Here is a 14,738-nt window from a genome sequence, read left to right on the forward strand (position 1 = left end):
CCTCTCTTTCTGATCTCACATGTGATCCACCCTGCCCTGGTCTCCGTGATAGCATTTCAGTGTCTATAAACTGTTGCCACAGCCGAGAAACAACTCACATTAAGCTGTCAGGCCACATGAGTTCGGGACTGTCCTGCTTCTGTTCTTCCTATGGCCTCCCACTGCACTGTCTGCGACTGTGTACACCGTGGTTGTGGATGTGAATGTACCCGACAGACATTACTCCATTTGATAGATGCCCTCATGTCATCACTAATGTGGTTCTCCACTGACCAAAATGGCATCTTCCATGCAGGACATGATTGTATGGACATCCGTTGACGGTTTGTATGATTATATTGTGAATTAAACACAGGACAAGGAAACACCAGTTTGTTGCTTTAAGTTTGGACTCCAGTGTAGAAGAGATTGTGGTAACAGACTGAGTTTACCTTAAAATGAGAGGTGCCCAGTCTGGTAACCAAAATCCGAATTGACTCAGAGACGCAGGCTGACCAGCCTAGGGCGTTTATGGTGAATTGCCAGAACCACAGAAAGACAACAGCTATGAACAATGATGAAGAACGAGTGTCGTCCTAACCGCCGTCTGCTTCACATCTGCTGTGCAGCAAGCTACCTACCTTAATTTACATATTAACTGTATTTTTCTTACTTGTCACTTCTTCTTCTGTGTGTTTTTGCTTTTAGGAAGCTTTAATTGTCGAGTGTTATTAATAGTGTTCCATAGATTTCGTGTTTGTTTTGAATACAGTCAGAGAGAGTCCCTTAGGTCAACAAATAGTGCCAGTAGTGCTAGTGTTTGTTTTCAATACAGTCCAGAGACAGGTAGTGCTATTTTCATTGTTTTCTACAAGAAGTGGCTAGCAATCACAGTTTAGTCAATAGTCAGCCGCCTTTAGTGAATTAGCAGTCTAGTTAAAAGTTAATTAAGTTTCGTCAGTAAATTGATTCCTTAGGATGTGTGACTGCTGTGTACGGACGCAGGAGGAGCTGGCCACTCTTCGCAAACAGCTGAGCGTGTTGATGGCCACGGTCAGCTGTCTTCAGGTTGCTGCCTCGGAGTGTAGCAGCAATAGGGAGTCTGGTGCATCACAAGGTACACCCCAGGTGTTACATGCTTCACCCACTGTCCCTGCTGTCGAGACATCTTTGCGGGTACCGGGCGAGGTTGGGCCACTCCCTCCCCAAGGGGAGTGGCGGGTTAAGCGGCATTCGCGGCGCATGAGGCGGAGGGTAAATATGGAGGCTGTCTGTGTAGCGTCACCCGCTCTGCCTGTGAGTGGACATGTGGCTGCTCCTTCAGCAAGGTCCGAGCAGGCACACGGGGGGAGGGGTTTATTAGTTAGGCGGGTGATGGAGCCCCTTGGGGAAATAGCGGAAAGGTCGGGGAAGAAGGCCAGTGTTAACTCTGTCTGCTTGCTGGGGGGTCTCATCCAAGATGTGGAGGAGGCCCTATCGGCGGCGATAGAGAGCACTGGGTGCACCCGACTGCAAATTGTTGCTCATGTCGGCACCAATGACTCCTGCCGTCTGGGTTCAGAGATCATCTTCAGTTCGTACAGGCGGTTGGCGGAATTGGTGAAGGCGGAAAGCCTCGCTCACGGGGTGGAATCAGAGCTAACTATTTGTAGTATTGTTCCCAGAACCGATCGCGGTCCTCTGGTTTGGAGCCGAGTGGAAGGCTTAAACCAGAGGCTCAGATGATTCTGCGGAGATCTGGGGTGCAAATTTCTCGACCTCCGATATCGAGTGGAGAAATATAGGGTCCCCCTGAATAGGTCAGGTGTGCACTACACACCAGAAGCGGCTACAAGGGTAGCGGAGTACGTGTGCAGCGCACATGTGGGCTTTTTAGGTTACAGATTTCCCTCCTTAGACCCGACAAGACGCCTCCTGAGACGCGGCAAGGTATGAGTAGGCAAAATGCAACAGGGAACAACAATATTAATGTGCTAATAGTAAACTGCAGAAGCGTCTACAGAAAGGTCCCAGAACTGCTTTCATTAATAAACGGTCACAACGCCCATATAGTACTAGGGACAGAAAGTTAGCTGAAACCAGACGTAAACAGTAATGAAATCCTAAACTCAGATTGGAATGTATACTGCAGAGACAGGCTGGACAGTGAAGGGGGAGGCGTGTTTATAGCGATAAGAAGTGCAATAGTATCTAAGGAAATTGACGGAGATCCAAAATGTGAAATGATTTGGGTGAAGGTCACGGTTAAAGCAGGCTCAGACATGGTAATTGGATGTCTCTATAGGCCGCCGGGCTCAGCAGCTGTTGTGGCTGAGCACATGAAGGATAATTTGGAAAATATTTCGAGTAGATTTCCCCACCATGTTATAGTTCTGGATGGAGATTTTAATTTGCCGGATATAGTCTGGGAGACTCAAACGTTCATAACAGGTGGCAGGGACAAAGAATCCGGTGAAATTTTTTCAAGTGCTTTATCTGAAAACTACCTTGAGCAGTTAAACAGAGAATTGACTTGTGGCAAAAACAGTTAATGCAGAACAGGGAATCAGCAATCATAAAGCGGTTACTGCATCGGTGATTGCAGCCGTAAATAGATATTAAAAAAGGTAAGAAGATTTTTCTGTTTAGCAAAAGTGACAAAAAGCAGATTACAGAGTACCTGATGGTTCAACACAAAAGTTTTGTCTCAAGTACAAATAGTGTTGAGGATCAGTGGACAAAGTTCAAAACCATCGTACAATATGCGTTACATGAGTATGTGCCAAGCAAGATCGTAAGAGATGGGAAAGAGCCACCGTGGTACAACAACCGAGTTAGAAAACTGCTGCGGAAGCAAAAGGAACTTCACAGCAAACATAAACATAGCCAATGCCTTGCAGACAAACAAAAATTACGCAAACCGAAATGTAGTGTGTGGAGGGCTATGCGAGAGGTGTTCAATGAATTCGAAAGTAAAGTTCTATGTACTGACTTGGCAGAAAATCCTAAGAAATTTTGGTCTTATGTCAAAGCGGTAGGTGGATCAAAACTCAATGTCCAGACATTCTGTGACCAAAATGGTACTGAAACAGAGGATGACAGACTAAAGGCCGAAATACTAAATGTCTTTTTCCAAAGCTGTTTCACAGAGAAAGACTGCACTGTAGTTCCTTCTCTAGATTGTCGCACAGATGACAAAGTGGTAGATATCGAAATAGATGACAGAGGGACAGAGAAACAATTAAAATCGCTCAAAAGAGGAAAGGCCGCTGGACCTGATAGGATACCAGTTCGATTTTACACAGAGTATGCGGAGGAACTTGCCCCCCTTCTTGCAGCGGTGTACCGTAGGTCTCTAGAAGAGCGTAGTGTTCCAAAAGGATTGGAAAAGGGCACAGGTCATCCCCATTTTCAAGAAGGGACGTCGAACAGATGTGCAGAACTATAGACCTATATGTCTAACGTCGATCAGTTGTAGAATTTTGGAACACGTATTATGTTCGAGTATAATGACTTTTCTGGAGAGTAGAAATCTAGTCTGTAGGAATCAGCATGGATTTCAAAAACGACGGCCATGTGAAACCCAGCTTGCGCTATTTGTCCACGAGACTCAGAGGGCCATAGACACGGGTTCACAGGTAGATGCCGTGTTTCTTGACTTCCGCGAGGCGTTCGATACAGTTCCCCACAGTCGTTTAATGAACAAAATAAGAGCGTATGGACTATCAGACCAATTGTGTGATTGGATTGAGGAGTTCCTAGATAAAAGAACACAGCATATTGTTCTCGATGGAGAGAAGTCTTCCGAAGTAAGAGTGATTTCAGGTGTGCTGCAGGGGAGTGTCATAGAACAGTTGCTATTCACAATATACATAAATGACCTGGTGGACGACATCGGAAGTTCACTGAGGCTTTTTGCAGATGATGCTGTGGTGGTTCGAGAGGTTGTAACAATGGAAAATTGTATTGAAATGCAGGAGGATCTGCAGCGAATTGACACATGGTGCAGGGAATGGCAATTGAATCTAAATGTAGACAAGTGTAATGTGCTGCGAATACATAGAAAGATAGATCCCTTATCATTTAGCTACAAAATAGCAGGTCAGCAACTGGAAGCAGTTAATTCCATAAATTATCTGGGAGTACGCATTAGGAGTGATTTAAAATGGAATGATCATATAAAGTTGATCGTCGGTAGAGCAGATGCCAGATTGAGATTCATTGGAAGAATCCTAAGGAAATGCAATCCGAAAACAAAGGAAGTAGGGTACAGTACGCTTGTTCGCCCACTGCTTGAATACTGCTCAGCAGTGTGGGATCCGTACCAGATAGGGTTGATAGAAGAGAGAGAGAAGATCGAATGGAGAGAAGCGCGCTTCATTAAAGGATCATTTAGTAATCGCGAAAGCGTTACGGAGATGATACATAAACTCCAGTGGAAGACTCTGCAGGAGAGACGCTCAGTAGCTTTTGTTAAAGTTTTGAGAACATACCTTCACCGAAGACTCAAGCAGTATATTGCTCCATCCTACTTATATCTCACGAAGAGACCATGAGGATAAAATCAGAGAGATTAGAGCCCACACAGAAGCATACCGACAATCCTTCTTTCCACGAACAATACGAGACTGTAATAGAAGGGAGAACCGATAGAGGTACTCAGGGTACCCTCCGCCACACACTGTCGGGTGGCTTGCGGGGTATGGTAGAAATTGTAGAACCAAGTGGTGATCAAATATTGCACCTATTGTAATCATTTTTCTTTTTGTCATTAACATCAGTGCTCCATGAATTAGTGGAGGATATGACTTTTGCTTGAATTTTGTTCTGTTTATTTATTTATTTATTTATTTATGTTGTGGGTACATAACATCTCGTCAGTTGATAATATTTTTGGCATTTGTATGTTAAGTATATTCACACAGAGATACGTAGGTACTCCACAAACTATGGTGGAGAATACACCATATACTGCCACATTTTTCGCCATTTCCTGTTTCATTCACAACCAGTGTGCAAGAATAAAGAATTCCAGTAAGCCTTCATAAAAACTCAAATTTCTCTGATTTCAGCATCACACTAACATCATAAGATACACATGAAAGGATGATAGATGTCATTGAACTCTTCTTGTAACATGAAAGCTTGGAATTTTAAAATAAACCTCTCTGACACACAACTGCTCTTCTGTAGCACCAGACACTGGCACACTTACTAATTGATGCCATAGTGAAATTTGGTGCTCTTCTTTGGTTCTGCCCCCCATCCCCCCCCCCCCCCCCCCCACCCCCACCCCACCCCACCCCATCTCTGCATTGACATTATTGACAAGAGTCTAGAATGCAAAGCAGTATCCCTGAATCCGATGAACAAGCATGTTGAATGTTACTTCCTTCACAGATGAAGTAAATATGCTTAGAATTCTTGAAGTGTGTCTTTGTGTTGCATTCCCCTCAACTGCGACTTGTTTGACATGGTTACTCCACTGTAGGTCATTGAAGATGTTTCTGCTGATTTGCCAACCATATAATCAAATAATAATTTGTCTTCCTGACTCTTTCATGCAGCCCTTACACCAAGCAAGCAACACTTACAGACCTTCCTGACTCTTTCATGCAGCCCTTACACCAAGCAAGCAACACTTACAGACCTTCCTGACTTTTACTACATTTTTTTAGGGTTGAAGTGTCCCTCAGCCTTCTTAACTTCTGCTGTCATTTTCTGGTGCTATAACTTCCCTACTATTTAAGCAACATGAGCCACAAACAGCCTCACATAGCTTTAATGTTACACACCAGATCATTTATATAGATCATGAACAGTAATGATCCCTGTAACACTCTCTTTGGGTACACATCAAATTGCTTTCCCATTTAATAATGATTTCTGTTATAAATGACTTGCATACTTGTCTCTGTTAGAAAGTCCTGACTCGACTAACAACCCTGCTTCACTATTCTGTAAGCTCATCTTATGTTCACTAGATAACAATATAGCATTGTACCAAATACACATGGAAAGTAAAGACATCAGCCGGAGTGTCGTAATCAACTGCCGTTGGATCTTGTGCATGATCAGTCTAGGTGGCACATTGTACACCACACTGGAATTGCACACAGGAGGACAGTGGTTCAAACCCCATCTGGCCATTCAGATTAAGGTTTCCCATGATATCCCCTAAAGTGCTTAAGGCAAATGGCGGGATGGTTCCTTTTGACAAAGGTACCATTGATATCCTCCTCTAATGTGATCTTGTTCTTCATCTCTTAATGACCTCGTTGTTGACAGGGTGTCGAACTCTAATCTGCTGTCCCTTTTTTTGGGTCTTGTGGCTGAAAAGGGCAAGTTTCAGAAGACTGCTATTTGTGGATTCTATATTGATTCCTACAGAGTAATCTTTCAAACCCAACAAGTTCTTGCCTTACACTAGCTATGTAGAACTGTTCAGGTGTTCCATCAAGATCAGTCACATGTAGTATCATGCAGCACTGGTAGTTGATTTACTATTTTACAGCCACGTACTGTGATACCAAGGACTTTGCTCTTCATCAACAATTGTGAGGAGGAAGTATATTACAGTCTTCCTCAATAAAACAGTTTCGGAAGATGCAATTCAGTATTTCATTCTCCTTTGTGTTATCTTCTGTATCAGTGCCAATATGATCATTGAACAACTGGAGAGATTACAGGAATCAGTTTATTGACTGAATTTAGGACCGAAATTTCCCTACAATTTTCACTATTATTACGTATGTAGTGTCTGTTCTTTCAGACGTGTCCAAAAGAACAGACACCATTTTTGATTCTATGACCATATACATATATACATGAGTAAGTGGAACTCTGACATCAGCCACAATTGGACATTGAAATAAATACAATGATGACAGATGAAAATTTGCACCATTTTTAACTTTGACTCAAACCCAGATTTCCCCTGGTCACCTTAACTGCTTAAACTGTCCTAGCATGGTTTTCGTCCAACTCAAGTTTTCGACTTGTCATACACTACACAAGTAGCATCCACCGTCCATTATCCTCATTGCTCGCTGCTTCACGTTATTCCCATAAGAGTTCAGGACATAGTGTGCATCCGCAGTGAAGGTATTGTGAGGGTTTGTGCCGACAAAGTGCCTTTTCTTACAGTTAGGCCTCGGCACTGGTCAGACGACAATCCTGCAAAGTCCCAAAAACTCTTCTTGTGATGGCTTTCAAGCTACTAATAGAAAAGCTATGTACTGGTTAATGATTTGGTTTATTAAAATTAATTAATTCATAAAACATTGGAACCTTCAATTTACATCTTGAATGTATCATCTGGCTGAGTCAACATCAAGTCTGAACTAACTGAATGTTTTACATTGAATCTCAAATATATACTGTAGTTCTTGAGAAGTCCATGGCAAAGAATTTCTCCAGGAAGGGCTGCATGGCACAGCACACAGCTTTGCACACTTGGAGGACACATTGTATGATGATGTAATCGCATAGTAAGGAGACCTTGCATTGCTGCAAGTCACCCCAGGAATTACCCAAACACAAAGTTACCGCCAAACAAAAACAGTATCACAGTAGTATTTTAACTAATGAACAAGAATTATATTTTGGCTGGACCTAGTTCAAAATATCTACTCTCGTTCAGTCATACAAGACCCCAAATTCTGAACTTGTCACACACTACACATCTAGCAAACACTGTCCATTATACTCGTTGCACATAGATTCACCTAATTCCTGCAAGAGTTCCTGTAGTGTGCATTTGCACTGTGAAGATACCACTTTAACTAGATTGCTAGATAGGGCTTTATTTTTGAACTCATTGAATACTTCTTGCATTTTTCTCCATACATTCATTGTGTCTTAATCTAGCTGTAGGTTTTCAACAAGGCTTTGGCTTCATTAAAATCTGTGATTATTTGCTCTTTGCTTTTATAACAACTTTGACGCAGCAGCTTAACCGAAGTGTCTTTCCGATCCCCCATAATCTTGATATCTTTCTTCGCATAAACATGTCAAGAATTTTACCTATTGAAACTTCACCTTCTTCCCTAGAAATCAGTTGTGGGTTGTGGTTTCAGCACTAGGAAAGGCTGTGTAGCTCGTATGAGTGTGATCAAATTCTCAAATGCCAGAGAGGCTTGCCAACTATTTTGTTTCAAAATACATGTTTTTGGAAGTTCTACCTAATGTACCCTTCTCAAACATCTAACTGCACCTAACAGGCTGATGCAGCAACATTGAAAAAGGATTGGCACAGTTCGACCTTTCTCTTTAAAATACGGGCGCCTTCACACATTTCAGTGTAGTGCATGACACATACTCAGCCATCGATCTGCAGCCCTAGCCTATTGCCATCTGTCAAATGGAGTGTATATGACGACTTGTGCGGTAGTGACCACTTTCAGATCTTTCTGTCACTGCCACAGCGTCAACCTTCTGGGTGCCCTAGCAAATGGGCTATGAATAAGGCTGACTGGGACTTGTTCACCTCCATTGCCACTATTGAGCCTCTTTCCAATGACGCCATTGATGCGGTGGTTCACTCGGTCACCGCCAGCATCGTTACTGCCACAGAATCTGCCATTTCCTGTTCTTCTGGTTCCCCTCCTCAGTCCCGTCTAGATTATGGGAGCCTGGCTTACAGTTCGGCATCACCTTCTGCATTGCAATTGCTTGACCCCATCCTCCTTCAAAGTGGGATCCAACTCACCACTGGACCTTTCCGGACAAGCCCTGTCAACAGCATACTTGTGGAGGCAGGTGTCCCTCCATTGCGGTTCTGTCGCCAACGATTACTGGCCGCTTATGCTACACATGTTTGTAGCTTGCCCGGGCATCCCAACTATCCTGTTCCCTCAGTCCGTCATCCATCTTTTGAAACGGCGGCCCCGGTCAGGGTGTTCGATCGCAGTTTGTGTCAGAGCTCTTCTCTCTGAGCTTGAGGTTTTCCCTCTTCCAGCTCTTTTCTGGGCCCCTCTACATATACCCCCGTCATGTGTGCCCCGCCCATGCCTTCAGCTCGATTTGGCACAGGGCCCGAAGGACTCAGTCCCTCCTGCGGCCTTCCGCCGCCACTTTCTTTCAATCCTTGCCACATTTCAAGGCTCTGACATTGACATTGTCCATACTGATGGTTCGATGGTTGCTGGTCGTGTCGGTTATGCTCTTACTTTAGGGATCATAATGAATTACACTCATTGCCGGTTGGCTGCAGTGTTTTCACTGCCGAGCTGGTCACCATCTCTCGCACCTAGGGTATATCCGCTCCTGCTCAGGTGAGTCCTTCGTTATCTGTAGGGACTCCCTGAGTGGTTTACGAGATATCAACCAGTGTTTCCCTCACTCTCATCTGGTGATGGCTATCCAGGAGCCCCTCCATACTCTTGCCCGTTGCGTCCGCTCTGTGGTCTTTGTGTGGATCCCGGGTCATGTCAGCATCCCGGGAAATGAACGTGTTGACACGCTGGCCAAACAGTCTGTCAGTGCACCAGCCTTGGAGAGTGACCTCAGGTCAGTTTTGTGGCAGAAGGTACTCCATACCTGGAGTGAAGAATGTCGCACCCTTCCTTCACCCAACAAACTTCAGGCCATCAAGGGGGCTACTGGTGCATGGCGCTCCTCCTTGTGGGTCTCTTGCAAGGACTCTGTTGTCCTCTGCTGGCTGCGCATTGGCCACACTTGGATAACACACAGAATTTTTTTGTGCCACGAGGACCCGTCTTCATGTCGCTGTGGGTCAGCTTTGACGGTGGTGCACATCTTGTTGGACTGCCCGCTTTTGTCAGTATTGACAAATGTTTCGTGCCCTTATTTTATGTAACAATTCGCGAAACTTGTGCCAGGTGATGACACTTAAGTTACTTTGCTCTGGTGCTTTCTAGTGAGACACTTACAAATTTAGCATGCTTTTGCTACAGTGGATAAATTGCCATTGAGAGTGAAGGTCGAACCACTCTGTTGATCCCCTTCATTGTAATTAGCAGTATGTGAAAAATCATGTGGAGGTTGGTTTGGACTCCCTTAGGCTCAGCTAGCTGCCCCTTCTGGAAGCCTATAACAGCTGTATTCTACAGAAGCCACACCTTCAAACCTCTGTTACATGGAACTAAATGACATTTACCATCTGTGTAGTATCAATAGTTCTGAAAAAGTTGACAGTCATTATTTAATCTGTGGAGAAAATGTCCTAAATTCTTCCTGATAATTCAAATTCCATAATACACTATTTAAAAATATATTGTTATGTATCTCTTGGGGTGGTTCTGCCTAAGATCTGTTAACTGTTTCTTGTCACACTTACAATGCAAAAATATAATCCTACCTTCTTATTCCTGTCAATACCTGTAGCCACTGATATTGTAATAACCATATTACCACTGATACCAGTCCGCTGCTCATGGTCTTGCGGTAGCGTTCTTGCTTCCCGCGCTCGGGGTCCCGGGTTTGATTCCCAGCGGCGTCAGGGATTTGCTCTGCCTCGTGATGACTGAGTGTTGTGTGTTCTTCATCATTATTTCATCATCATTGACTCACAAGTCGCCGAAGTGGCGTCAACTAAAAAGGACTTGCAATACGGCAGCAAAACTTCCCCGCATGGGGCCTCCTGGCCAACAATGCCATACGATCATTTCATTTTTCATTTTTTCACTGATACCCTACTGAATTATCTAGCTCAAAAAGTTATGATCTGTTTGTTAGTGAGGGATTGAAGAGTTTACTGCCAAAAATGCATTCTTTGAGTAACTCTCAAGGTAAGATAGGACATACAGTATGAAATCACGTGAATCTCTGTTCCTGTCTCCTGCTTTAATCAGTAACTTCTGTCTGAAGGAAGCTACAATAAACTCATTTATTTAATTGAGTACTTTACACCAATAAATACGCCATTGTCCTTGGTGTCTGTCCTACCCTTGCAGTGCATTTCTAATCATAATTCATTTAGCTTTACATTACTAATGTTACATGGGCATTATTATGTTACTGTTAATAATTGAGATCTGGTGTTAAACAGGTGCTCTTACAATGGTAACTACTTCAATTAACGAATGCCATATTAACATCACCTACCTCTGCCCTGAGAGGAAGAAGTAATGAGGTTGATATACTCTTTATAGTTACATATATTCCTTACAATTAATGCTAGAATGTATTAGTACTACGCTATGCATTTTGAACAAGTTGTGGTGGCAGAGTAAGTGATTTCACTTCTTTGTTTATATGTATAGGCAGAGAGCAGTATTCAGAGTTTTTGTTGTCATGCCACTACTTCCTGGCTTTGAAGGAGATGTTGGGAGCCCTACAAGTACTGCACTGCATGCTGTCACCCACTGGAATTATGCTTCAATTTCAAGGTATGTATCAGATCTGCACATCTGCCCATAATATTTAACACAAAAAGACTTTTTCAACCCTGTACACCCAAATTTGTAACTGTTCATTCAAATTTGGAGAAAATATCATTAGCATAATGTCATACTATTAGCAACACTATGCTTGTGGCAAATAAGTTGAACAGAACAAATAGTGTGTTGAAAAGGGGTTATTAAGATAAGCTTCAACAAAAGTAATACAAGAATGATGGATATTCTGATTAAAATAGATGATACCGAATAAATTAAATTAAGTATGAGATGGAAAAAGCAGTAAAAGATTTCTGTTCGTAGCGAATTAACTGACAACAGTTTAAGTAAGGAGGTTAAAAATGCAGGCTTTTAATAGGAAGAACAGCATTCCTGAAAAGGAGAAATGTATTAATGTCAAATATAAATTTCGAGGTTTTAGTCTCATACTAAAGTTAAAGGTGAACAATGAACAGTTCAGACAAGGAGAGCATAGAAGCTTTTGAAATTTGGTGGTACATAAGAATACTAAAGATTAAATGAATAGGTAGAATAATTAATGACAAGATACTGAATCAAATTGGGAAGAAATGAAATTTATGGTGTAACTTCAGTAAAAGAAGGGATCAGTTGATAGGACACGTCGGGTTGATAAGACAAACCCTGAGGCATCGAGGAGTCATCAATTTGGTAATGGAGATGTGAAGGGGCTAAATATTGTAGAGGGAAATAAAGGCTTGACTGCTGTAAGCAGGTTTCAATCGCTGCAGCTTGCAGTAGTTATGCAGAGAGGAAGAGGCTTGCACATGATAGACCAACATGGAGAGCTTCATCAAACCAGTGTTTCAGCTTTGGTTGAGTATCATGTGTGCTACAGAGAAGCAGTGAATTGAAATTTACCTGATGTTCAGTCTTTAAGACACTATTCTTCTCATCTGAAAAAAGACTGGTAAAAAAGCTTTCTGATTTACCTGAACTGTTTAAGTACTGTGAGAACCACAAAGTCCTTGATGATTGTGTTTCAGATATTAAGTGTAACATTTTACCAACCACTTCTTCTGAAAATAATCTGATTATGTAAATTCAACAATGGCTGACCACGATAATCATCACCATCAACATACATTGTTAACAGGCTCTTACTCTTCCAAAATGTAAATACCTCTAATTTTTTCTGTTATTTGTGTATTGATAAAAGATATAAAGTAGTCAATAATAAGCAGCAGCTGCTTAATTGTAACTGATTACAGTCTTCTTAAAAATGACTTTCCCATTAGTTTTACTACTATGTCCCTAAAGAACTTGTATAAGCAGAAAGATCTGTCAGTTCAGTAATACAAGGATCGCTTCTTAAGTTGTTCCAAATGACCGTAAGTGCTTAAAGAAACTGCGCTGTGGAGAAATTTGGAAATTTCATGTAAAGGTTTCTGTTGGATGATTTTTGTACAATCTTGTAGGGGACTAACTCAACAACAGTGTATCAAATTACTTTGTTCAACTTTTTCAGGCTTTCATGTCATTGACAACAAACCAGTTGTTGCAAAAATCATGGATGATGTGAGCAATGTGACTGAAGAGGTTAGGCATGTAACTTACTGCTAGGTGCATTCTTAGTCATGTCAGAGACTACAGTACATTCAGTTTTGCATCTTTAATGCATCAAAAAAGATCTGTTATCTGCACATATTACAGTTTGAAGCTCAAAAACCAGGTCATGCCAGTTGGTGGAAGGAGGAGAATCAACCAAGGAAATGAAGAATTTGTATTCTCATCATAACAGAAGACAGATATACTCATATGAGCTCAGAAGTAAGAAGCAGTCAATTGCTTGAGTGTCAATGCTGAATGATATATAACAGTTTGTTTGTGACAAGTAACCAAAGTCAGAAAAAAATTCAAAAAGTCACATCTTTCATCATCACGGCAATGACAGCTATCAAACAGTTGATCATTTGAGGGGTGAAAAATCGAATTACTGTCTCATTGTCTGAGTTATCACCAGAAGACTTCTTTTTATGTTCTTATGTCAAACAAAAACTGTGTGGACAGCTATTTTCAACACCTAAAGAAATTGTTGGATCTTTTCTAAGCCATATTATTAAGGGACTAACATCAAACTGAACCCTGCCCCACTCCCAGAATTGTTTTAAATGTATGCTAAAGTGTGTGAATTTTAAAGTTGGGTATTTTCAGAAACAATAAAACAGTTTATGCCAAAAATTTTTGCTTGTATTATTTTTGTAAAAACTTAACAGGTGGCCCTCATAATTAACTGTGTGATTTCTGTGTATCAATGCCAATGACAGGTGAGGTGTAAATGTTTGTTTGCCATTTTTGACTGATATACGGGGAACCGTGTAACATTTGTTGGTAACGTGAAATGTTGAAAATTATTGGCTGTGAGCTCAGTGAATCAAATTGGTCATTGGAGGGCTATAGCAGTAGTGTATGCAGTAGAAGATGTACAGAGAAAGGCAGTGCAGGGCATGGAGAGGGAGATGAGGCACCTATTGGAAAAGTAAGTAAATATGAGTAAAGGCAGGGAACAGAGTGAAAGAAGACAGTTAAATAGGACAAAAAAAAAACTGAGAGATGCAGAACATGGAAAGGGAATGTACAAAGAGCTAAGGGCACAGAACTAGGATAATGAGAAGAAAACAAAAATTAGTAAAAGCAAATAAAAAACAAAACTATAAAGAGAAACAGTGGACATAAGAGTATAGTAGCCAAGTTAAAAATGCAAAGTTTTAATGTTGTAGGTGGGTGTACATTTCAAATGTCATTCATCTGGAGGTATTTTTGTTTTTGCTAATTTTTTCCACTTTGAGATTTCTATTATCATTTCACTTAATTATTTAAATATTCCAAATGTATTGTTGCATAAGATGAAGCAGAGATACACTATGTGATCAAAAGTATCCGGACACCCCCAAAAACATAACTGTTTCATATTAGGTGCATTGTGCTGTCACCTAGTGCCAGGTACTCCATATCAGCACTTCAGTACTCATTAGACATCATGAGAGAGCAGAATGGAGTGCTCCGTGCAACTCAGAGACTTCAAACATGGTCATGTGATTGGGTGTCACTTCGGTCAGACTTATGTATGCACGATTTCCACACTCCTAAACATCCCCAGGTCCACTGTTTATGATGTGATAGAGAAGTGGAAATGTGAAGGAACACGTACAGCACAAAAACGTACAGGCCGACCTCGTCTGTTGGCTGACAGAGACTGCCGACAGTTGAAGAGGGTCGTAATGTGTAATTAGCAGACATCTATCCAGACCATGACTCAGGAATTCCAACTGCATCAAGATCCACTGCTAGTACTAAGACAGTTAGGTAGGAGGTGAGAGAGCTTGGATTTCATAGTCGAGCAGCTGCTCATAAGCCACACATTATGCTGGTAAATACCAAACGGCATCTCGCTTGGTGTAA

The 14,738-nt window shown here is 41.8% G+C and overlaps 1 protein-coding gene across 3 annotated transcripts in view; it reads left to right on the forward strand.

Moving 5' to 3' along the window:
* The window catches only part of LOC126354992 (phospholipase D1), a 190,620-nt gene that overhangs the window by 154,727 nt on the left and 21,155 nt on the right, over positions 1-14,738 (forward strand). For all 3 annotated transcript variants that reach the window (XM_050005100.1, XM_050005102.1, XM_050005103.1), the window contains one exon: positions 11,184-11,309. In XM_050005100.1, the coding sequence (XP_049861057.1) occupies positions 11,184-11,309 (126 nt within the window). The remainder of the gene's footprint in view (positions 1-11,183; positions 11,310-14,738) is intronic.

The sequence above is a fragment of the Schistocerca gregaria genome, chromosome 3 (assembly GCF_023897955.1).
Source record: "Schistocerca gregaria isolate iqSchGreg1 chromosome 3, iqSchGreg1.2, whole genome shotgun sequence".
Lineage (NCBI taxonomy): Eukaryota > Metazoa > Arthropoda > Insecta > Orthoptera > Acrididae > Schistocerca > Schistocerca gregaria.